Source organism: Phaseolus vulgaris, chromosome 1, assembly GCF_000499845.2.
Source record: "Phaseolus vulgaris cultivar G19833 chromosome 1, P. vulgaris v2.0, whole genome shotgun sequence".
NCBI classification, from domain to species: Eukaryota; Viridiplantae; Streptophyta; class Magnoliopsida; order Fabales; family Fabaceae; genus Phaseolus; species Phaseolus vulgaris.
In genome coordinates, this window is record NC_023759.2 from 19,252,100 (window position 1) to 19,277,319 (window position 25,220).

Genomic DNA, 25,220 nt, shown 5'->3' on the forward strand with positions numbered 1-25,220 from the left:
AAAATTCCCATTGAAGCCCTTGTAGGGTTGCTGGAAGAGGGTAAGGAGAGTTCTCCCCATCATACCATTGAAGCTTACCCAAAGCTTCATCCCTAGACTCTTAGCCTAAAAAAAGTAGAGGAAGACGTCCACAGAAGGGGTGAACCCCAGGTGATTGCACAAGATTGCGAACGCTCTTACAAACGCCCATTTGTTCGGGTGCAGTTGATCAAAGGCCACGTTTATTTCTGTTAAGAGCGCCCCCTCGAACCCTGTAAGAGGCAGACGAAGTTTAATCCGCTTGAAGATGGTGGCATAGAGGAAGAAGAAGAAGGGTTCCCCATAGTTGACACGACCATCGACGCACATAGGCTCGCCCTCCACGCAGGGGCGAACAGAGACGTAAGCGTCACATTCCCCCCCCCAAACACACGAGTTATATGAGCGGCTTCATCTTCCCGGTGCTTGGCCACATCCTCACCAGAGGTAAGCTTAGAGATCTCAACAAGGAGGTCCTTAGAGGCCCAAGGGTAGAGGTTGTTTTGGTTATAGCCATCTCAAAGGAAGTCAAAGAAGGAGAGGAAAAAAGAAGAAAGAAACTGATGAGAATCAAATAAAGGAAGCTTTTATTAATGGAGGAAGAGGACATCCACCCTCACATTTGAAGTTCTTCCTTCTAGTCTTCTCAAAATTAAAAGAAGACATAAAATAAAGATGAGGCCAAAGCCCAAAGCCCAAGCCCAAGAAGGCCAAAGCCCAAAGAGCCCAAGTCCATCCCATGAGGGGCAAGGCCAAGCTTTGAAATACTCTTGTATAGTTTTAGGAGGTGTGGTTATTAAATAAAGGAGTGTGAAAAATGTAAAATAAAGTCACATTGTCCATGTGACTTAGGAGAGTGGTGTAGGTGTAGTTTTTAGGAGGTGTCATAGTAGAAAAAGGTCACACCTCCCATGTGACTTGTTTTTGGTGGGAATTTCAAATGAGTTTATTTGAATTTTCTCACCTATTTTTCAGCACCTCTAGGCTATAAATTAAGGTGCTGCCCTTGTACATTTCAGATTTGAATTTTAATTAGAGAAACTATACTCAATTTTTGAGAGAGCATTGGAGAGCTTTGTGCCTTCTTCACTAGTCTTATCTTGATGGTTCCATGGTTACCTCAAGTGGCGGCTTGCACACTTATCTTGGAGTCTCCATCCTCCTAGTGGCGTGATCATCCAACCATACATCCATCTTCATGAGCTTTCTCTTCTCCTTCCTTCCTTCTCTTTTGATATTCATGTCTTAAGCTTGTGTTATTGTGTTTTGGTTCGGCACTTTCATTTTTCAGTAGCTGTTCTTCTTCTATTTTGAATTTTGGTTCGGTGCTTTTACATTTCCAGCACTTCTTTTCAGTATTCTTGCCTTTTAGTTCATTTTAATCGGTTCATTTCAGTTCTATGTCAATTCTATTCGGTGCAATTGCTTTTCCTTTCATTTTAATCGGTTCAATTTGACAATAATTGGAACTTCCATATGAGTTTGTGTTTTGGCACTAGTTTTGGTGAGTTCTTGTTCATAGAACCTTGATCCAATTCTATGATAAAGTGTCTATCTCATAACCAACTCAAGATGATTCCTAAGAATGTCAAGAATCATTCTCCTCTTTGCTATTGGAATCACATCAGAAACGAAGGTTCAGTGGAAGACGAAGGAAAAACCCAGGAAACCTAAAACAGGGACGCACCGCAAACAGAGGAAACGTAAAGTGCGGAAAACCTAAATGCAAGAATTTAAACAGTCCCAGACAGTTTTTCATCAGTGAAATGATCACAAGATTTTCAGAGAAAGTGATGGAATAGTGGCGAAGCGCGCGTTTTTGAAAGAGTTAACGTAAACTAAGAAGCGCAAGCAACGTCAAGTCCTGGCCATTGATAAAGACACGTATGCACAGATTAAAACAGGCACAGAGAAGCGTTACTTCGGTGCACTGTTCACGTCCCGTCACACAAAGCCATGTAGGTAGCCAGAGGCGAGGACTAAGTCTCTTCGCTGAACAAGTTACAACTCAAGACTGGGGTGCTTGTGTACCGACGTCCCCGGGTGTCGTTGACCACTAGTAATGATGGGGCCACGTAAGATGGGTCCCACGAGCAGCAAGGGCCAGTGTCTCACAAGGCACGTGAGCCAAGGTGCCAAAGAGTGGTCAGACACCGATCACCAGGATGTGCTGATGTGTCATCGACAGCATAGTGAGGGCAATGTGATATCGAACATCGGTGAGTTAGACAGTAGAGTTGGGCCACAAGAGGTGGATCCCAGACCACACACCAGTTACCATTTAGGGAGAAGCCTAGATCACGAGGGGTCCATGCGTGTGGGGTGGATGACGCGTTCAGGCGTAACACCAGTAAAGAGCCACTGGAAGAGATACAACCCGTGAGGGTCACGTTCCAGGGGTGAGCTGCATGCATGGCACGTGAACAGCTAGGGAACTCCCAGGAGGGATGGCCCCAGAGATTAGGTGCACAAGTTGGTACCCCGGTGGTCATCCTGTCAGAGGTTGCACTCCAGTAAGGGAGCCTTACGCGTTAGATTGTCGTAAGAGTGGGAGATAGCGGCGCTAAGGCACACCCTCAGTAACCCTAATTGCGGTTAGCGGAAACAGTGGAAACCCTAGAGTATATAAGAGTAGTATTAAACCTAATGAGGAACGTTATTCACACGCGAATTCTTACGCAACTTTTACACACAGATACACAGAGAACTTTTTACAGCTTACCCTTGGTGTTTCCTAGCCCTATACTGACTTGAGCGTCGGAGTGAAAATGGCCTCTAGGGCGCCCTTTGTCTTTGCATTTTCAGGTGTTTGATCGAAGAAAGGCACGAACGAAGGCAGAGGTAATTGGGCATGTGATCGTCGTAGACGCGCGAAGATAATCGAGTCAACCGACATGAACAATGCCTATCAACATGTTTTTGGCAGCGTTCACATCTTTTGGCATATGTGATGTTGTTTTCTTTTATTGTGGGCCAATGATACCTAGCCCGTACTATATTGAAAGAGAGAGCTCGTTTGCCAATATTGTTGCCACATATTTCTTCATGGAGTTTTGTTAATATTGGTTCTATTTGGTCTCCGCTTACACTAGTGAGTTGAGGATGAGCATAGTCATGCCGAAAGGGATGACTATCAAATAATGTATATCGTCTGACATTCTTCTGAACAACTTTTGCTTGTGCTAGATTTGATATAAGCATTTTGTCCGCCATGTAGCGTATATAAAGAGTCATCCATGTATCTTTGGTGAGTGTTCTCACCAGTTGACTCAGCCACCGTTGACTTCAAAGGCAGATGGTGGCTCATCATATTTCTTGGTGGTTTCTTCTCTCCCCTTGGGTGATTGAGAGTGGCTCCGTTGAAACAAAGGGGACCCTACCTGTTGATTGCACTCTGACGATCAAGTCAGTACTGGGCTAAGAAACAATAAGTATGCAAAATAGTTTCAGTCTTAGAAACGACGTACCTTTATAGGGTTCTTACCACCTTTTATAGAGGCTGTATCTAGGTCAACTTCCCTATCCCATGAGGCTCTTTCCTTAAGTGGAATTAGGGTAACTAGTAAGGCGTCCTGTTGCGTGTTACACAAGCTTAGCACAGCCGCCGCACAAGACTTCTCTCTTCTGGAGTGCACAATCTTACAGCCGCTAGGGTACCAACTCATGTACCAGCGCTGCGGGGCCATCTGTTCTATAGGTTCCCTAATTATTCACGTGCAATGAATGCAATCTTTCCATGGAAACCCTAACCCTTATGGGCCTTAGCGCCTCTAGAGAACAGTTACTCGTGATATACCTGAACGTACTATACACACCTCATGCATGAACCCTCCCGTGATTTAGGTCTTTCTTATATCTGGATGATAGTTCATTATTATTCCTGGGGCCCACTTACGTGGTCCACTAACGGCACCAGACCACCGAGGTCCTATGTCTACATATGATTACGATGTCTGAGGTCTGGCCAGTACACAAGACCCCTAGGCTCGAGCTGTAACTTGTTTTAGTGAAGAGGCTAAGTGATCGCCCACGGCGACCTACATGGAGAACGAGTGATAGGGCGCGCACAGTGCGCTGACGTGATATTTCACCATAATTTTTCACCAGCGTACGTGTGGCAAGATCAACAGTCGAGGCTTGTGTTCGCTTGCGCTTCTCTGATACCTTAAACCCCTCAAACCTTACGCTCCTTTCACTGTTCCATTACTTTTCTTTGGCATTTTTTCAAAACCTTTCATTTCTCAGAACGCTCTATCTTCCTCTCTCAATCACTTCAACTCCTCGAAGCGCAATCACTCTAAGATATGCCTTTTACTTCATAACTGCCTTTGCTTTATCATTCCGATGTTTTTAATCTGCAGACTGTTTAGGTTTTCTGCATTTTATGATTATTGTTCTTCGTTTTCATGCTTATCTGCTTCTCTTCCTGAAGCACACCATTTCTTTCTCTGAACTTTGCCTTTTCTTATTTTTTCTTCTCCTTTTTTAGCATCACTTCGGTGCACTGTACACGTCCTGTCACGTGAAGCCACGTAGGTCGGCAGGGCGAGGCCATAGTCTCTTTGCTGAACAAGTTGACAGCTCGAGACTGGGGGGCTTGTGTACCGACCAGTCCTCGAACTCGGGAGTTGACCAAGGTCATGGTGGGGCCCCGAAGGCTGGGTCCACTAGGAGGTTGGCAGGACAGGGCAGAGTCTCGCTAGGATCACGAATAAGGAGAGCCGAGGAGGGGGCGGCATCGAGGCAGGGCGTGGAGTCCTCGAGCCTCGACAACCCAACAGTAAAGATGGACCGAAAAAGGCGGTTTTCAGGCCAGACTCCAGTTATCAGTAAGGGGAAGCCTAGATCACGAGGGGTTCGTGCATGGGGTGTAGGGAACGCGGTAGTACACACCACCATCAAAGAGCCATTGGGAAAGAGATGACTCATAAGGGTCACGTCCCACGGGTGATTTGCATGCATGGCACGTGAATAAGACCGGGAACTCCCAGGGCGGATGACCCAGAGATTGGGTGCATGAGTTGGCATCCAAGTGGTTATCCTGCGCCAGTTGCGCTTCGGCAGGGTAGTCTTACACACTAGATGGCCTTAAGACTGGGTCATAGTGTCGCTAAGACGCCCCTACAGTATGCTTAAGTCACAATTAGCAAGAGGAGCAGAGACACTGAAAGGTATATAAAGGGAAACAACTAGCATAACAAGGTACGCATTCCTAAGGACAGTAACACACACAGAGCTCTCAGAATTTGGAGTTTTTGGTGTTTCTTTGCCCAGTGTTTGACTTGAGCGTCAGAGTGCAAACGGTCGCGAGGGCGCCCATTGTCTCTTTGTTTTCAGGTGATCCACAAGGAGGAAAGCGCCGTCGAAGAGGAGGGATTCTTGGATGCACAACTGTCGTAGATGCACAAGACACCTTAGGTCAACCGGCGGGAACACCATTCAAGATAACATTCAATATCTCAGCCCTTTTCCTTTGATCTGGAATATCAATTTCAAATGCTTGAGGAAGACGTCAAAGTATTGTTTCATCAAGTTCCAAAAAGCTATCAACTTCATTAATGAATATGATGGCAGGTAGAGTTTATGAGCTAGGCTAAATATGGTAGACACAAGTTTGAGCATCTCCAAACCACTTGCTCATCAAGTTTGACATTCAACCATTGATAAAAACTACTCCAAACTCCTTAGCAATAGCCTTGGCAAGTGTGATCTTCCCAGTGCCAGGTGTTCCATACAATGGGACACTCATTTGTAAAAAACTTACATCTTAGTCCCTAATATCATAAGCCCTCTGCTTTTCTGCAGCAAGTTCATCCTCACTAGAGCACACACCATATGCAGTACCAGCAATAGAGTTCTTCAAAAGGTTCATCTTCAAGTTGGTCAAATGATTGCTCAAGAGGTGGATTTGGTAGAAATATTCTCTCTTCTTTTAAAAGCAAACCTTCTAGACATTCCAAAGATACATTTACAAATATTTATCAACCCCATGACCACCAATGTGGTTACCATTCATAAAAAGGAAAAAGGATTAGAACAAATGATATAAGTTTTTCTTGTCAAAACTAGGAAAGGAGGAGTACCAATGTAAGCTTTCAAAGCATCGGGAAGAGAACAAAAGGTACGAAAAATGTGGAGACCCAAGACTATGTAGCCTTAGCCTATGATGCGCCCCGTGTGCAGACCAATACAATTGTGTGCACCCCGTCATCAACAGTTAATGTCGTTGGTGGAAGTTAACGGAAGGGACCGAATTGAACCTTTCTAAAAAGTTTTGGGAGCAAATTGACTTTTTTAAACCATTATATTAAATTGAATATTGACCCCAAATGAAGGGACGAAAAAGGTAATCATACCTAAACATAACAACTGGTATATATTTTACTTTTATGTTTGTTTCTCTTTTTACAATGGATTGAACAATGATTTCAGTTAATTGGTTTTTATGAAATTTTCAATTTCACTTAAACAAATGAGAAAATTGCAAAAATCTTTTGAAAACAATTCACCCCCTACTTATTTATTGACCATATATTCTAACACACAAGATTTTATTAGAGGACTCGTCGGCATAGATCGTCCAACATGGTTGTTGATCAAGCTTCTAATTCAGTTCTGCACAGAAATCCATCAGGCACTATGACTTGATTGCTTCTCTTGGCTCATACCAGATTTTAAACTCTGACAGCTCGATTGACCATCCAATTATCCTCCCTACAAGCTCTAGTTTAGCGAGGATTTTCACGATCTAGTAGCTAATCCGTACTATTACGTTGTGATTTTGGAAATACGTATGCATCTTTCAAACGGTTAAGACTAGTGCAAATGTCACTTTCTCTATTGTTTGATATCGAGATTCAACATCATGCAACCTTTAGATAACGAAGTGTACCGACCAGGTCATCGGGTATGATGACGTGGACAAGAGAGAGGTAGGTAGTCAAGAAGTCAACTTGGTCGTCGTGTGTAAACGCGGCGTGCTCTACCGCTGAGTAAACGGTTATCGCCGAGATGTGTCATCGCCAAGATGGATCATCGCCCATCGCCTAAAGAATCAACTTACATGACGTAAGCATTTCACAGAGAGGGGGCCCACACGAGGGAATAACCCTAAGTTGGGCAGCGACGCTGTGGGTCCCTGTGTACAGAATAAATGATCAAGTCAAAGGGGCACGTGGTAATGCCCACGTGCTCGTTGAAGGTACCCAGGGAAAGCTGCATGCATGACACGTGTCCAATTAGGGGATTCGAACAGAATGATGGCGCGATAAATACAACACTCAAGTTAGAGCCCAAGGGGCCATGAGGTTATACATTGCACTCCAAGATAAGGGAAGTCCATGGGCCAGATACGCTAAGATCCTAAAGATAGCGGCGCAAGGACCTTCTCCCAGGAACCCTAGATAATAGCAAGCAACGCAGAGGTAAACCCTAGTTTTCACCTGTATATAGGGCACGAATAAGCCCTAAAGAGGTACGTTTTCTCAGTCCCCAGTTGCATGAGTTTTAACCTAGTTTTCATAAAGTTACTCAGAGTAGTAACCTCTAGTTGTCTTTGACGGCGCATCCGCTGAGAGTACAAGACAATTAGGGCAACACAGTTAAATCACACAGTTTCAATCATTGAGATAGTTATACAGTTTCTAGTTACTTTGGTGTTTCTCGCTAGCTGACTTGATCGTCGGAGTGCAAACGGCCGCGAGGGCGCCCCTTTGTTCTTCTTTTTCAGGTACTGACAGACGAAGCAAAACGAAGGTGCCCTAGCTCATTAGAACAAGCCACGCATAAAGACGACCCAGGTCAACCGGCCGGAACATCTGGCGCCCACCGTGGGGCCGATATAAACATCGGTTCCACCACACAAGATTTCAGTTCAGGATTTTCAACACTCAGATAAGTTAAGAGGGACCCCGGAGAGCCATGGCCACCCGACCAGCACGCGCTAGGAGTGAAGAGATGACCCTACAGCAGCTCATGGGGATGGTGCACGGGCTACAAGACGCAATGGCCGCCTCGAAAGTAGAACAGGAACGCATGCAGGCGGACCTCGCAGCTTCTCAAGTAAGAAGCGAGGAACTCCACCGCACCAACGAGGAGTTACGTCATAGATGGCGGGGCAGAGACGAACCGGAGGCTACATCCCCACCCAGGGAATTCACAACACCGTTTTCACAAGCAATCTTGGAGACAGCAATTCCCAACACGTTCACGGGACCCAAAGCAACGTTCACAGGAACGGAGGACCCCGAAGCGCACCTCACGGCGTTCCACACGCAGATGTTACTAGTAGGTGGATCGGATGCTGCTAGATGCAAGCTTTTCATGAGCACCCTGACAGGGATGGCCATGGACTGGTTCATCAGCCTCCCAGAGGGCCACGTCACGTCCTTCGCCCAACTTTCGAAACTATTTAGAGAACAGTACCTAGCCAACAGAACTCCCGCCCCAATCTCGTACGACCTCTTTGACGTCAAGCAGTTCCAAGGTGAAACCCTAAAGGAATACATAAGCCGCTTCGGGGCGCAGGTGGTGAAAGTAGGTACCAAGGAGGAACCCATGATTGTGTACGCGTTCAAGAAGGGAGTGCGCCCCGGATCTTTCAGCAAGACGCTTAACCGCAGTTGCCCCAAAACTTTCGCTGAAATAAGGCGACAGGCGGTGGAACATATTGCCTCAGAAGGTGAAACGTACGAAAAATCTACAACCACTATGCCGGCGCGCCCCAAGGCACAGATACGCACACAACCCATTCGGGTTCACCAAGCCGTCACAGAGAGGACTGTCACAGAGAGGAAACACTTTGACAGGAAACGCGCCTAAGAGCCACGAAGGGCTCAATTTAAGAGTCGAGTAGAGGAAGGGAGAGAAGTACGCAAACCGCCAAGACACAGTTTCGTGATGGAACTCAAAGATCTGATTGCGATACCCAGCATAGCCGACAGGTTGAGGCCACCGATCAAAGCTGACAAGGTACTAGGGCCTCGCAAGGAGTCGTGGTGCGAATTCCACGAAGCATTCGGCCACCATATCAACAATTGTCTGGGACTTGGCTATCAGTTGGATGAGCTCGTTAAGAGCGGTTTCCTGAAGGATTACTTGATGGAGAAACAGGCGGGACGACCACCAGGCTCGCAAGCAGGAGGCAGTGAGGGGCAACAGCACGAGGCACCCGTCCTCGGTGAAATCCACACCATAGCTGGTGGGTTCTCGGGTGGCGGATGTACGGTGTCGCAGCGTAAGAAATATGCAAGGTCCGTAATGTCAGTAGAAGTTTTCGAGGACCACTCACCCGATGTGGACATCACGTTCACTAAGGGAGACCTCAGGGATGTGGTGCCGCATGACAACGATCCCATTGTGATCTCGCTCGTCACGGCAGGAAGAACAGTTCATCGGGTCTTGGTCGATCAAGGGAGCTCGGCAGACGTGATGTTCTGGCCAACCTTCGAAAGGCTACAACTATCCACGGATCAGTTGAGGCCATATGGGGGCTGCTTATACGGTTTTGCAGGCGATCAAGTCGAAGTCAGGGGATACATCGAGTTGAGAACGACATTCACAGATGGGACCGCCTCGCGCACGGAGAAAGTCAAATACCTTGTCGTGAACGCCCCTTCAGCGTATAATATCTTACTGGGAAGGCCAACACTCAATAGGATAGGGGCTGTACCCTCCACGAGGCACATGAAGGTCAAGTTACCTTCAATGGAAGGGGTAATCGTCACCATCCGATCTGACCAAGAGGAGGCAAAGAGATGTTATGAAAATAGCCTCAAGAACAGGCGATCAGTATGCCATGTGACCACGACACCACCTCCCGGTGCGAAGGATACGCAGGAAGGCCGACGGACCATGGATGCGGCGACAGAAGGAACCACCGAAGGCGATGCGGGTATGGACATGACGTTGGAGGTAGCCATAGACGGCGACATAACCATGGGAGATGTCGAGTCGGAGCCTGAGAATAGCGCTGGAGTAGAAGAAGAGGAGAGCAGCCCAGAGGCCGCCAGGGAGTCAAGCATTGTGAGAGCCTTGCTCGCTAGCGAGAGGAGGCCACACCCAGTTGGAGATTGGCTCGAGAAGGAGATCGGTGGTAAAATTTTCAAGTTGGGGAAAAATTTAGACGACGGGACACAGGAGCAAATCGCCAAGGTGATAGGCAAGCATCTAGACGCGTTCGCATGGTCTGCCTCGGATATGCCAGGAATCGACCCCGATTTTTTATGTCATCGCCTAGCAATGGACCCCCAGGTCAGACCAGTCCGACAAAGAAGAAGAAAGTTCAATGAGGAAAGGAGACAGGCGATCAGGGATGAAACGCAAAAACTCCTCGAGGCAAGCCACATCAAGGAGATACAGTACCCGGAATGGCTAGCCAATGTCGTGTTGGTAAAGAAGAGCAATGGGAAATGGCGAATGTGTGTGGACTTCACAGATCTAAATAAAGCCTGTCCAAAGGATTCCTATCCTTTGCCAAGTATTGACGCCCTAGTGGACAGCGCAGCAGGATGTAAATTGTTGAGTTTCTTGGACGCGTTCTCGGGGTACAACCAAATTAAGATGCACCCCATGGATGAGGAAAAAACTGCCTTCATGACGGAGAAGTCGTGTTATTGCTAGAAAGTAATGCCTTTTGGGCTTAAGAACGCGGGAGCCACGTATCAAAGATTGATGGACAAAGTGCTTGCACCTATGCTTGGGAGAAACGTGCAAGCTTACGTCGACGATATGGTCGTAACATCCCTAGAGAAGAACCAGCATATAGCTGACTTGGAGGAGCTATTCGTTACGATAGCCAAATACAAGCTAAAGCTGAACCCCGAGAAGTGCATTTTCGGCGTAGAAGCGGGAAAGTTCTTGGGTTTCCTCTTGACCGAAAGAGGGATCGAAGCAAACCCTGACAAGTGTGCGGCCATTCTGGCAATGAGGAGCCCTGCTACGGTGAAGGAGGTGCAGCAGCTCATGGGCCGGATGGCCGCCCTGTCGCGATTTGTGTCTGCCAGTGGAGAAAAGGGTCACCCCTATTTCCAATGCTTGAAAAGGAACAATAGATTTGTCTGGACGAAGGAGTGCGAAGAGGCTTTCGTAAAACTCAAAGGGTACTTGGCAAGCCCGCCGGTCCTGTGCAAACCCCAAGTAGGAGCGCCCCTCAGACTATACTTCGCCGTAACTGAGAAGGCGCTGAGTGCGGTGCTCGTCCAGGATCAGGATCAAGTTCAGAAGCCCGTTTATTTTGTCAGCAAGGTATTGCGGGGCCCAGAAGTGAGATATCAGGCCTTGGAGAAAGCGGCATTGGCAGTAGTGTTTTCCGCGAGGAGGTTGCGCCACTACTTCCAGAGTTTTACAGTGTTGGTAATGACGGACTTACCTATCCAGAAGGTCCTAAAGAAACCAGATGTGGCTGGAAGAATGGTAAAATGGGCGGTAGAGTTGTCGGAGTTCGATATCAAGTATGAGCCCCGGGGACCGATCAAGGGACAAATCTTCGCTGACTTCGTGGTCGAATTATCTTCTGAAACAGTGCAAAGCGCCGGAGATGGTTTTCGTTGGGTGCTCTCAGTGGACGGATCCTCCAACCAGTTGGGCAGTGGGGCCGGGGTAATTCTTGAAGGACCCAACGACGTGCTGATAGAACAGTCCCTAAAATTCGCCTTTAAAGCCAGCAACAACCAGGCGGAATACGAGGCTTTGATCGCTGGCGTTTTGTTGGCAAAGGAGATGGGAGCAAGGGTGCTTTTGGCCAAAAGCGATTCATTGCTAATCACAGGCCAAGTAATCGGCGAGTTCCAGGCTAAAGATCCGCAGATGGCAGCTTATCTGGAGTATGTGCAGGAGTTGAGGAAGTGTTTTGTTTCGTTCGAAGTAGTGCATGTGCCAAGGGAGCAGAACGCCCGGGCCGACTTACTAGCAAAGCTCGCCAGTTCGGGCAAGGGGGGCAGGCAGAGGACCGTCATACAAGAGACCCTGAAGACACCTCGAGCGTTCGTGGCAGACCACCAAGTTCTCCAAATCTGCAAGTCAAAGGAAGGGATGGCAAGAAGTCATAAGTCCCTATCTCAGGAGACCTTGAGAACGCCAAGGGTTAGAGCACATCCAGTAGGGGAGATAAAAATGACGCAAGTTTGCGCCGTCCACGAGCCGGACACATGGATTACGCCATACCAGCGATACATCACAGATGGCTTACTCCCAATGGACTCGACGGAAGCTAGGAAGGTAAAGAGGAACTCCAGCAAGTTCACCCTCATTGATGGTGAGTTGTACAGGTTTGGGTTCACACACCCCCTGTTAGTATGTGTGCATGGAGAGAGGTGCACGAGAATTATGGTCGAGCTTCATGAAGGGATTTGCGGGAGTCACATCGGAGGTCGAGCCTTGGCAACAAGAACCATTCGTGCGGGTTATTATTGGCCGACAATGAGGGAAGACTGCAAGCGATATGCCCAACGTTGCAAGCAGTGCCAGGAGCACGCCGATTGGCACAAGGCGCCTCCGGAAGAGTTGAAATCAATCTACAGTCCCTGGCCTTTCCACACATGGGGAATCGATATCCTGGGACCCTTCCCATTGGCGATTAGGCAGATGAAGTATTTGGTTGTGGCAGTCGAATACTTCACGAAGTGGATTGAAGCAGAACCAGTAGCCCAGATCACAACGCACAAGATACAGAACTTCGTATGGAAGAATATTGTGTGTCGCTTCGGTGTGCCCAAGCGTTTGGTGTCGGATAACGGGACTCAGTTCGCAAGTCACCTGCTGAAGAAGCTATGCGAGGACGTTGGAACTCAACAGGTGTTCGCTTCTGTGGAACACCCGCAAACGAATGGGCAGGTAGAGTCGGCTAATCGGGTTTTACTAAGAGGTTTGAAGAGAAGATTGGAGAAGGCCAAAGGGTCTTGGGCCGAGGAAATTCCCCGTATAATATGGGCATACCACACCACTGAACAGTCAGGAACCCACGAAACCCCGTTCAGCTTGGTGTACGGGTGCGATGCAATGATCCCAATTGAAATCCAAGAAAGCTCGCCGAGATTCCAAAACTTCGTGGCAGAAGACTCTAATGCAGAAAGGAGGATGAACTTAGACTTGTTGGATGAGGTCAGGGAGGAGGCAAGGGTAAAGGCCGAGGCGATAAAAAGAAGAGTCGAGCGCTCGTACAATTCTAGGGCAAGGCCAAGACAGTTCAGAGATGGTGACCTGGTAATGAGGAAGGCCCACCTGTACGAGATGCAGAATAAACTGTCACCCAAATGGACGGGACCGTTTAGAATAACCGAAGCACTCGGGAATGGCGCCTATCGTTTGGAAACACTGGAGGGAGGGGCGATTCCTCGCACTTGGAACGCTACTCACCTCAAGTTTTATTACAGTTGAAACATTGTAAGTAGCAGTTAATTCGAACAGTCAAGTGAAAACAGTTTTTCAAGGTGGCGCTCTTTTTCCCTGAGAAGGGTTTTTTAATGAGGCCACCCAATAAAGAAAGTTCGAGTTTATCAAAGTTTTCCCAGTTATTGAGCTTGCATGCTTATCATTTCAAATAATTTATCAAAGCTTCCCAGTTATTGAGTTTGCATGATTGTCATTTTAAGTTTTCAAAGAAAAGACTTTGTCGTCCTTGTGTAATTTAGGGCAGAGTCAGATCGCATGCATTCAGTCCAAAGTTTTAAGAGCTCATCGCCACCTCGCGATCGGAGGCAAAAGTATAAAGTTTTAAGCCCTCATCGCCAGTTGGCGATCGGAGGTAAAGGTTAAGTTTTAAGTCCTCATCGCTGCTTGACGATTGGAGGCACAAGTCAAGTTTTAAGTCCTCATCGCCACTCGGCGATTGGAGGCACAAATTAAGTTTTTTAAGTCCTCATCGCCACCTAGCGATCGGAGGCACAAGTATAAAGTTTTTAAGTTCTTGTCGCCACCTGGCAATCGGAGGTGAAAGTTAAGTTTTAAGTCCTACTCGCCTAGAACGAGCATAGGCGAGAACAGAATAAGAAGTCCTACTCGCCAAGAACGAGTATAGGCGAGAGTTCAGAGCAAGATGACAGATATGTACAGTATGAGTTAAAATCCGGGCACCTAGTCCTTGAGCAGGGGTTAAGGGATTCCTTCGGGACGCCCCCTCCTCAAGTATGAATAGCTAGCCCCGGTACCAGAGAAAGTCCTCCTCACCCTCGAAGTGAGTGCAGGCAAGATAAGGTTAAAAGCCCTCAGTGCATCCAGGGAAAAGGTAGCCCCTGGGCAATGTTGAGGCACTAGAGAAAGTCCTCCTCACCCTCGAGTGAGTGCAGGCAAGAAGATAAGGTTAAAAGCCCTCAGTGCATCCAGGGAAAAGGTAGCCCCTGGGCAATGTTGAGGCACCAGAGAAAGTCCTCCTCACCCTCGAGTGAGTGCAGGCAAGATAAGGTTAAAAGCCCTCAGTGCATCCAGGGAAAAGGTAGCCCCTGGGCAATGTTGAGGCACCAGAGAAAGTCCTCCTCACCCTCGAGTGAGTGCAGGCAAGATAAGGTTAAAAGCCCTCAGTGCATCCAGGGAAAAGGTAGCCCCTGGGCAATGTTGAGGCACCAGAGAAAGTCCTCCTCACCCTCGAGTGAGTGCAGGCAAGATAAGGTTAAAAGCCCTCAGTGCATCCAGGGAAAAGGTAGCCCCTGGACAATGTTGAGGCACCAGAGAAAGTCCTTCTCGCCGTTGAGCGAGTTCAGGCAAGATAAAGTCCTTCTCGCCAACGAGCAAGTTCAGGCAAGATAAAGTCCTTCTCGCCGTCGAGCGAGTTCAGGCCAGATAAAGTCCTTCTCGCCGTCGAGCGAGTTCAGGCCAGATAAAGTCCTCCTCACCCTTGGATGAGTTCAGGCAAGAACAGGATACAAGACCTCTTTGCTTAAGCAAATTGAGGCAAGTTCGAAAGTTTTAGGTGATGACCTAGAAATACACGTGCAGATCAGGAAAGCGAGATGTCAGACACTAAAAATGACTCCTGCCTACTGCTCAGTAAGTAATTTTGTGTCAAATGTTGTTGCTATAGACTAACTGTTTGTTCAAGATAAGTTGATTTCCAGGAAATTAGGCATCAGTTTACGCTAAGTTAATTGGGTTGAGTAAAAACCAACCAAGTTATCAGGCGATCGCACAACAGGTAAAAGATAAATCATGAGCATAAGTTAACACGGTTCGAAGAAAGAGGTCATTTCAAACAGATTCGTTGCACATAGACAGAGGTCGAGTATGTAAGTCTTTCAGAGTGTTTCTAAAGAAAATGTCAGATAAGAACAAATGAAAACGCTAGTCTGAGGGTACGATTTTGCCGTCTACCACTTCATGGCAAATTGAGAACTGAGAGAGGTCCAAGTCGGGGTAAGCACAAGCGAACTGCTCCAAGGCTGCGCCAAATCCGAAAGTCAGAACGTCCGCGGCATTGAGGTCGAGTTCTTCACTTTGTTTCTTCAGCTTTTCGTTCTCCTCAAGCGCCTGAGCAAGTTTTGCAGCAGATTCGTTCAGCTCCTTATCCTTCTCGCTCAGTTCCTTGGCTTTTTGGTCCATGTCAGCTCTGATGTTACCCAGCAGATCCTCCCTCTCAATCGACTTGGCCTCGAGCTCATCGGCGTAGTCCCCTTTAGCCTTGAGAGTCTCCTCAAGGCCCGCTATCTTCTCCTGCTGATGCATGAGTCTGCCCTCGAGTTCAGTGACCTCTGAAAGTTTGGCGTTGAGTTTTTGGCCCAGTTCAACGCTGTTTTTGCGTTCGCTCCGCAACTCCTCCTTCAAAGCATTCTCTAACCGCGAAAACTCCAACCCCCGCATCGTAAGATCACGCTTAAGTTGTTGAACTTGGTCTTTCGCAACACCGGCTTCGGATTCATACTGGCTCAAGGAGTCCCTTAAAGCCTCGCCCATCATCTGGTAAAGGCGTTTCTCTACGCACTCGGTGGTCATAGCGCTGAGGTAAGCGGCGTGGGCTTTCAAGACCTCCTCGATAGGGGCTGGAAGAACAGGGATTGGAAGAGGGGTCGGGGGTTGGTTCTCGTCGCTGCCCTCATAAGTATGGACAATCAGGGGAACATCAGGACGCGGCGGCGACACGTCTGGCTCCACTACAGGTTGGGGAGACCGTTGAGTGTCCGTAGTTTGCTCCAGAACGCCCCCAGCAGCTGAGGTGTTTGATGGCAAAGCATCCCCAGCACTCTCAAAGGGTGTAGAAACACTGGGGGATTTTCCGCATAATCTGGGCCCGTACTCTCGTTTGCGGGTAGCTCGGTGACGGTTGCCCTATTCCTTTTGCGGATAAGTCCATCTTCAGTGCTCTCGTCGTCCTCCTCATCCGACACCATTATGGGATTTTTCCTCTTGGCCCTCTTTGGCGGCAGTTTCTTTCTCGAAGGGGCAGGAGGGGCGGTAAGGGAAGATGAGCCCACGGGAGGAAGCTCGCCTCGGGCAACAGCAGCTTCCGCCACAGAATTCGGGACGGTTTGAGAGCCCGCGACGAGTTTGTGCCGTTTGACTATAGAACGCAGCCTAGCCATATGATCCTTCCCCAGCATTGTGTATGCACGAAGTGATCAATGTCCACAAATCAATACAATTACAAACACAGATAATTAGCAGTGCAAAGGTAAGCGCAGGATATGTAATGCGAACAAGCTTAGTAAAGAAGTAAAACAGATTTGGCACAGGAAGAGAAATCCAGGTGGAGTGGGGGAACAGACCTATGTAAAAGTCTAGTTGACTCTCATAGAATTCGAACTTGATAATTGAAGAGGTAGGTAAGGTGGTATTGGTCGAGGCAACTTCCTTCCAGAAGTGGCACAGGTCTCTATCGAGCTCCCCCATCTTCTCTGGACTCCTAGCCTTTCGAAAGTGATCCTGAGAATCCTTTTTCCTCTTGTCAACCCAGTACAAGGGAAACCCATCGAGGAGTGTGGGACTCTGGTCATTACAGCAAACGCGAACGAACTTACCCTTCCAATCCTTATAAGATTGTTGGAAAATGGAGAGGATGGATCTCCCAGCAATCCCGTTAAAACTTACCCACAAGCGGTCCCCGGGGTTTTTGGCCTCAAACAAAAATAGGAACACGTCTACAGAGGCTGGATGGCCTAAATGTGCGCAAACAATTTGGTATGCCCTGACAAACGCCCAGCCATTGGGATGCAGCTGGGCAGGGGCAATATCAAGCTCAGTAAGAAGCTCCCTCTCAAAACGAGTAAAGGGGAACCTGAGCTTGACCTTCTTGAACACGGTTGTGTAAACAAAGCAGAAAGGGTGACCATCGTTGCCCTCGCTATCAGTACAAACAGGTTCCCCGGGAGGACAAGGACGAATGACAACCTTGTCATCATGCTCCTTATGGAATGTGAGGTGGGTCTTGTCCCTCAGTCGAAGAATGTCAGCCTCAGAGTTAATCGAGGAAGTTTCATTCAGCAAAGCTGGAGGAGCCCATGAGTACAACAGCTTGTAATCAGGAATGAGGCGGGCAGTGGCGTTAGTTTGCGGGGGAGTTGAGTGCGATTGGTTGGGAGGAGAGGGCGCAGGCCTTTGAGCCCGATTTGGAAGGATGCCAGGGTCTCTAGGTGGGTTACGAGACGTGGAAGGGTTTCCTGATGAAGGTTGTTTACGAGATTTTGAAGGAGGGTTTCGAGAGGAGGCAGGGTTGGCACCTGTACGAGCCATCGCGAACTGCAGGAGAGACGAAAGGAAAGTAAGAAAAGGAAAGTGGAGGGTCACTAAAAGGAATGATTCAATTCGAAAAATGTGAAGGGAAAGCAGCATGAACAACGGGGGTCGTAGGAAGGGAAAGAAAACCTAAAGGCGCAGAGAAAAAAAAAAAAAAGCGAAACAGAGAGCAAACAGCCCACAGCGTATGCATCAGACAGTTAAGAGATGATGCAAGTTGATCAAAATGCGATGAGTGCCAACAAAGTGATAAAGGGCTTACCTTTTTTTTTTTTATGGTCGAGGGAGCGTACGAGGAAATGATGATTGGGAAGATGAAGCGTTCACCAGAGCGTATCAAGGGTTTGAAAGAGAAGCAGGAAGATAATGTAACAGTAGGGGTGGCGCGAGAAGTTAGAGTTTTGAAGGTTATGGGAAGCGCAAACGACACGAAATAACAACCGTCGATGGATCCACGTGTCATTGGATGGGAGAAGGTTGGTGAAGTGTCAAATCAGATACCGGCGTGCGCATTAGCGCGCGAGCCACGTAGATCGCCGAAATTTAAACTCACCTTCCCCGGGTCGTCAGGGGCGATGACGTGATCAGGAAGTGCGAGAGGGGTGGTCTGCAAAATGTACATGACCGCCAACAGGTCGTCGGCAAACGAAGGGCTAGGCAGTCTGACATCGCTACGAGCAGTATGTCGCCAATCATCCCAATGAGCTCGGCGTGATAATGCTGAAGATTCAAACACGAAAGCCCAAACGGAAAGGCATCTGTCACAAAAGCGAAGATCGAGTAGAGCCATAAACAAGGCAACCAGGGACAGGATGTTTAAGGAACGGGAACCAACAAATCTAAGAAATTCACGCCAAGCGTAAAGGCGATATCGGAGTGACGTGCGCGGCATGACAAAGAACATAAGCATGCAAGATAATTTAAACAGCATTTCAGCATAAGTAACAGTGCAGGACCAATGTTAGGGTTACAGACCAAAGTTTGTAGCATTTGCAAAATGGAATTGTAAACCTATATACGTCCTAAATATCTACACAAAAAGCAAGAGCACATCACTCGTCGGTGGTCCCAGGCTTCAAGCAGTGCGACGAAAAGGTCCCGTCTCCAAACCGCAAGGCCCGAGTCAGAAGAGTCCTCTGATGATCGTTTAACTTTGAACCTACGTGAAAGAAAGGAGTAAAGTATAATAAGAAACATACGTGAAACAAAGTATCTCTGAGTGGAATCATAACAAGAAGCGGGAAGGTCATGAAAGAGCCTCACACACATATATATTTTTTAAGAAGCTCGGCATTATATTCCAAGCTTATTAAAGCAGCCGCATCAAATCCTCCAACACCCGCCAGGATCTTGCAAGCTTCCTGATCCCTTGAAGACAGTTTCTTAAGGGGTTTAGATTTCAAAGCTTTTGCGTCCTTTGTCCAGTACAAAGGAAAGCCGTCCAGGGCAGAAGGCACCAAGCTGGAGCAGCATACCTTAAAAAACCTGCTTTCCACCCTGTGAAGGCTTGCTGAAAGGGAGTCAAAAGAATCCTACCAGGGATATTGCTAAGAGTTACCCAAAGATTGTTTCTCTGCCTCTTCACCTCAAAGAAGTGAAGAAAAATGTCCACGGAAGGCGCACATCCAAGGAAGCCAAACAAAATGTCAAAGGCCTTCACGAAGGCCCAACTGTTAGGGTACAGTTGGGCTGGAGCGGTGTTCATCTCCGTTAACAGCTCCCTCTCGAACCTGGAAAAGGGAAGGCGTACGCCGACGCACTTAAAAACTACTTGATAGAAATAGAAAAAGGGGACCCCGTTGTTGGATTGTTCATCCCCGCGCACCGGCTCCCCCATGGAACAAGGGAGCACGACGATGTCATCATCGTGCCTCTTTGCGAAGGCACGATGGTCATAGGAGCATGCTTCCCCCACGTGCTCTCTCAGGGCCCTGGAGGAAAGTAAGCAAGAGTACTCGTCGAGTAGTTCACTCAAAGCCCAGGGATAGAGATCCTTGTGACTTACTCGGGAGGAAGATGGATTGGCAGACATCCTAGTGTGTACTGGCAGGAAAGAAACTGGGGTCAAGGGTTCAGTAACGCAACAAAGAGAAGGGTCGCAAAGAAAGAACGTGGGGCAAGAGGTTCTTGGAAAGAAGGTGAATAGTGCAAGAAAGATACGAAAGAAGCAGAGACAATGAGTTGAGATGCGGGGTTTTCAAGATTCGAGCCTCATGATTGCAGCAGTAAAGCAAGCGTTTCGCGAGTGGGCCACGTGTAGCGAGGTAAAGGTACGGATCAAAACGTCATTTATGTCACTCAGAGAGTGTCACATCGTCAGAGCCCTTGAGGGTACGTTGCGCCGGCGATGCAAAAATATCACGTCAATCGATCGGAAGATGGCATGTCATCATAACGCCGCAACGGCAGTAGGGGGCAAGCTTTAGTCTTTTCGCTGAAAACAAGTTATCAGCTCAAGACTGGGGGCTTGTGTACCGACCAGGTCATCGGGTATGATGACGTGGACAAGAGAGAGGTAGGTAGTCAAGAAGTCAACTTGGTCGTCGTGTGTAAACGCGGCGTGCTCTACCGCTGCGTAAACGGTTATCGCCGAGATGTGTCATCGCCAAGATGGATCATCGCCCATCGCCTAAAGAATCAACTTACATGACGTAAGCATTTCACAGAGAGGGGGCCCACACGAGGGAATAACCCTAAGTTGGGCAGCGACGCTGTGGGTCCCTGTGTACAGAATAAATGATCAAGTCAAAGGGGCACGTGGTAATGCCCACGTGCTCGTTGAAGGTACCCAGGGAAAGCTGCATGCATGACACGTGTCCAATTAGGGGATTCGAACAGAATGATGGCGCGATAAATACAGCACTCAAGTTAGAGCCCAAGGGGCCATGAGGTTATACATTGCACTCCAGGATAAGGGAAGTCCATGGGCCAGATACGCTAAGATCCTAAAGATAGCGGCGCAAGGACCTTCTCCCAGGAACCCTAGATAATAGCAAGCAACGCAGAGGTAAACCCTAGTTTTCACCTATATATAGGGCACGAATAAGCCCTAAAGAGGTACGTTTTCTCAGTCCCCAGTTGCATGAGTTTTAACCTAGTTTTCATAAAGTTACTCAGAGTAGTAACCTCTAGTTGTCTTTGACGGCGCATCCGCTGAGAGTACAAGACAATTAGGGCAACACAGTTAAATCACACAGTTTCAGTCATTGAGATAGTTATACAGTTTCTAGTTACTTTGGTGTTTCTCGCTAGCTGACTTGATCGTCGGAGTGCAAACGGCCGCGAGGGCGCCCCTTTGTTCTTCTTTTTCAGGTACTGACAGACGAAGCAAAACGAAGGTGCCCTAGCTCATTAGAACAAGCCACGCATAAAGACGACCCAGGTCAACCGGCCGGAACACGAAGTAAATCAGGTACTCCTCTTTTTTGATGTCCTGGACGAGTGCAGCGCTGACAGCGTCTTCAAAGACCGATAAGTAAATTCTTATCGGTTGCTCGGGGTTTCGTTTTTGGATTGTCGGTGATGAATCTAAAAGGTCCTTCAACTGTTGAAATATTTTCTCACACTTAACATCCTAGTGCACCATTATCGGATCTACTCGACCAACTTCAGGACGAATCGATATAGGGCAGTTAAATGCCTGATGAGTTTCCCCATTCCACCCAAACACACATTTTTCAAGGTTGAGTTGCATGTCAGTTATTTGAAGTGCATTAAACACTACGCGTAAGTCCTTTGTGTGTTGGTCAAACAAGTCAGACTTTACCATAATATCGTCGATATAAACCTCAAAACTTTGTCTGAGCATTCCTTTAAAGACTTTGCCTATCAGTGGTTGGTTAGTGGCTCTGATATTTTTCAACCTAAAGGGCATGACTTCATAATAGTAATTGGCATTGTCCTTCATGAATATTGTTTTTCTTTATCTCTCATATGAATGTTGATTTGGTTCTACCCAGAATACGCATCCAAGAAGCTCAGCAATCGGTGTTCAGTTGCCCCGTCCCCTAATCGGTCAAAGCTCGGTAGTGGATAGGTATCTTTCGGGCACGTCTTGTTCAGATTTGTGCACATCCTCCACTTTATACTCGAATTTTGAACCATCACAACATTAGCCAACAATGTGACATAATGAGCCTCTTATATAAATTTGGCCTCAAGCAGCTTCTCAGTCTTGGCCCTTGCAGTGCTTCTTTTTTATTCACCTAGCTTCCTCTTCTTTTAGGCGATTGATTGACTTGTAGACATAAGTTTTATGAGTGATTACATTTGGGTGTACCCCAAGCATATCTAATGCAGTCCAACCAAAGAGGTCATCATTTTCAAGGAGCGTTTGTCGTATGAGGGTAGCATCGTCGAGAGACAATGGTACTTCTTTATTTGTGGTATGCTCCTGATCTTTTAAAGGGATTGAACATAGGTCCTCCTTCAACTCTAACCGAGCATCATTCATTCTGGAGTCCAAGTCAACAAGAGCAACCATGTGTTTTTTCTTGGGGCCCTAGGCTCTTGAGACCTCCCTCCTAGGTGTTTTAAGCTCTCGAATGCGTTCTTTGTCTCGAGAGTGTTCCCTACAAGGCTCTCGAGATCATTCCCTGTGAAACTCTCGCGATCGTTCTTTGTGAGGCTTTCGGGACCACTCCCTATTAGTAGACTTCACCCTTAGACTGGCCACATAGCACTCTCATGCCACCTTCTGATCTACATGCACCATGACAATGTCCTCGGACATGGACAAAAACTTCATGACGAGGTGGGGTGTTAACACTATTTCTTGAAGGACATTGAGAGAAGGTCTCCCAGACAGATATTATAGGAGGTTTTAGCCTCAACTATCAAATACCTTTTCTTCATAGTTCGGCAAAGATGTTTTCCTTCACTGAACCTAGTATACAAGTCTATAACCCCCGAGTGTCTACCCGTTGACCGCTAGTAATGGTGGGCCACGTAAGTTGGGTCCCACGAGCGGCGTGGGCCAGTGTCTCGCAAGGCACGTGAGCCAAGGTTCCGAAGAGTGGTCAGGCGTCGATCACCAGCATGTGCTGATGTGTCATCGGCAACAGAGTGAGAGCGATGTGACACCGAACATCGGTGACTCAAACAGCAGAGTTGGGCCACGTGAGGTGGATCCCATACCACACACCAGTTATTTGTAGGGAGAAGCCTAGATCACGAGGGGTCTATGCGTGTACTGTGGATGACGCGTTCATGCGTAACACAAGTAAAGAGCCCCTGAAAGAGCGAAGACCTATCAGGGTTGCGTTACAGGGGTAAGCTGCATGCATGGCACGTGAGCAGCTAGGGCACTCCCAGGATGCATGGCCCCAGAGATTAGGTGCACAAGTTGGTACCCAGGTGGTCAACACATTAGAGGTTGCACTCTAGTAAGGGAGCCCTACGCGCTAGATTGCCCTAAGAGTGGGTGTAGTGGTGCTAAGGCACACCTTCGGTAACCCTAATTGCGGTTAGCGGAAATAGCGGAAACCCTAGAGTATATAAAGGGCAGTAACAAACCTAATAAGGTACGCAACATTTACGTGAATACACACAGTTTACACATAGAGCTTTTTACAGCTATGTTTTGGTGTTTCCTAGCCCAGTACTGACTTGAGCGTCAGAGTGTAAACGACCTCTAGGGCGCCCTTTGTCTTTGCAATTTCAAGTTTTTGATCACAGGAAAGCACGAACGAAGGAAGAAAAAATTGGGCGTGTGATCGTCGTAGATGTACGAAGGCAATCGAGTCAACCGGCAGGAACATTTGGCGCCCACCGTGGGGCCCGATTTAAAACATTGTCCCATTAGCAAGAACAGAAAAGATCCATCAAGATGAGAAACACAAGGCAGGGATCCGTTGCACCAAACGGAGGCGAGAAACTCACCCTGCAACAGATCATGGAAATGATGCAGGCGCTCCAAGAAGCGGTGGCAGCATCAAGAGTAGATCAAGAACGCATCCAGATTGATATGGTTGCGTCGCAAGCAAGATATGAAGAATTGCACAGGGATTTGCGAAATCTGGCATGGGAACGTGAGGTGGAAGAGCAAGAACCTGCCACGCCACCCAGGGATTTCCCAATGCCATTCTCGCAAGCGATCATGGTCGTCGTGATACCAGCCACGTTCGTGAGGCTCAAAGCCACCTTCACGGGTATAGAGGACCCAGAGGCTCATTTCACGACCTTCCATACGCAGATGATGTTGGTTGGGGGCTCCAACGCGGTGCGTTGCAAGCTGTTCATGAGCACACTAGTAGGCACAGGGATGGATTGGTTCATTAGCCTCCCTGATGGCCACGTGACGTCGTTCACACAACTTTCTAAGTTGTTCAGGGAGCAGTATATAGCCAATCGGGCTCCCCCACCAATTTCTTATGATCTTTTCAACGTAAAACAGTATCAGGGAGAGTCCCTGAAGGAGTTCCTCAAGCGTTTTGGGGCACAGGTGGTGAAGTTGAACACCAAAGACGAAACCATGATGGTACACGCGTTCAGGAAGGGGATCGTGCCGGGACCCTTCAGTGAATCGCTCATCAGGAACCGCCCCAAGACTTTTGGCGAGATTAGGCGTCGAGCAGTGGCCCATATTGTCGCAGAGGGAGAGGTCAATGAGAAGCGCACATGCGTTGTTCCCTTGCGCCCGCGAGCACCAGGTCGACCTCAGCCCCTGAGGGTGCATGAGGTAACGACGGATAAGAGGGCCCTAGCGAAGCAGCAGCCCTACGAGTCTAGGAAGCCCCAAACTAGGGGGCGCACCAGGGAGAATGTGCCACCAAGGCACAACTTCGTAGTAGAATTGAAGGACTTGATCGCCGTCCCCAACATAACGGAGAGATTGAAGATACCCGCAAAGACTGACAAGAAGTTGGGACCTAACAAGAACGCCTGGTGCGAGTTCCACCAAGCGTTTGGCCACCCCATACGAAACTCTTTGGCGTTGGGACACCAGTTAGACGAGCTGGTGAGGAATGGTTTCATGAAGGACTACTTGGTGGAGTCACAGGGAGCGCAAAATTTGACAACGCCAGAAGAAGATAAGGGGCACGAGATGCCCGTGGATGGCGAGATTCACACTATTTTGGGGGGTTTCTCAGGTGGAGGGTGCACTGCTTCTCAACGGAAGAAGTATGCACGAGCGGTGATGTCAGTAGAGGCGCAAGAGGCAGACCAGGCCCTTGACTTCGACCTTGTCTTCACCAAGGCTGACCTCTGAGATGTCGTCCCCCACGAAAATGACCCTGTGGTGATTTCAGTAGTGACCGCAGGGAGAAAGGTACACCGTGTGCTGGTGGATCAGGGAAGCTCGGCAGACGTGATGTTCTGGACGACCTTCAACAAGCTGTAGTTGTCCCCTGATCAACTGAGGCCTTATATTGGTTGTTTGTATGGCTTCGCGGGAGACCAGGTGGAGGTGCGTGGGCACCTAAAGCTGAGAACCACCTTCACGGATGGTGTCGCGTTCCGCACAGAGAACATCAGGTACCTCATCGTTAACACCCCTTCAGCTTATAACATATTGTTGGGTAGACCCACACTGAACAGGCTGAGGG

General features: G+C 48.1%; 3 protein-coding genes across 3 annotated transcripts; 2 read left to right on the forward strand and 1 right to left on the reverse strand.

Moving 5' to 3' along the window:
• Positions 1-7,938: 7,938 nt before the first annotated feature.
• LOC137815640 (uncharacterized) lies at positions 7,939-8,838 on the forward strand. The gene has a single exon (XM_068618754.1). It carries the CDS (start codon positions 7,939-7,941, stop codon positions 8,836-8,838), a length of 900 nt encoding a protein of 299 aa, XP_068474855.1.
• A 6,450-nt stretch (positions 8,839-15,288) lies between these two features.
• LOC137815641 (uncharacterized) lies at positions 15,289-15,936 on the reverse strand. The gene has a single exon (XM_068618755.1). The coding sequence runs from the start codon at positions 15,934-15,936 to the stop codon at positions 15,289-15,291; it is 648 nt and encodes a 215-aa protein (XP_068474856.1).
• A 7,630-nt stretch (positions 15,937-23,566) lies between these two features.
• Positions 23,567-24,883, forward strand: LOC137815642 (uncharacterized). Its single transcript, XM_068618756.1, has one exon. It carries the CDS (start codon positions 23,567-23,569, stop codon positions 24,881-24,883), a length of 1,317 nt encoding a protein of 438 aa, XP_068474857.1.
• The last annotated feature ends 337 nt before the right edge of the window (positions 24,884-25,220 follow it).

Bases quoted from the DNA above. Each gene is read 5' to 3' on its own strand.
- LOC137815642 (XM_068618756.1), top strand. From the start codon at position 23,567: ATGGAAATGATGCAGGCGCTCCAAGAAGCGGTGGCAGCATCAAGAGTA.
- LOC137815641 (XM_068618755.1), bottom strand. From the start codon at position 15,936: ATGACCACCGAGTGCGTAGAGAAACGCCTTTACCAGATGATGGGCGAG.
- LOC137815640 (XM_068618754.1), top strand. From the start codon at position 7,939: ATGGCCACCCGACCAGCACGCGCTAGGAGTGAAGAGATGACCCTACAG.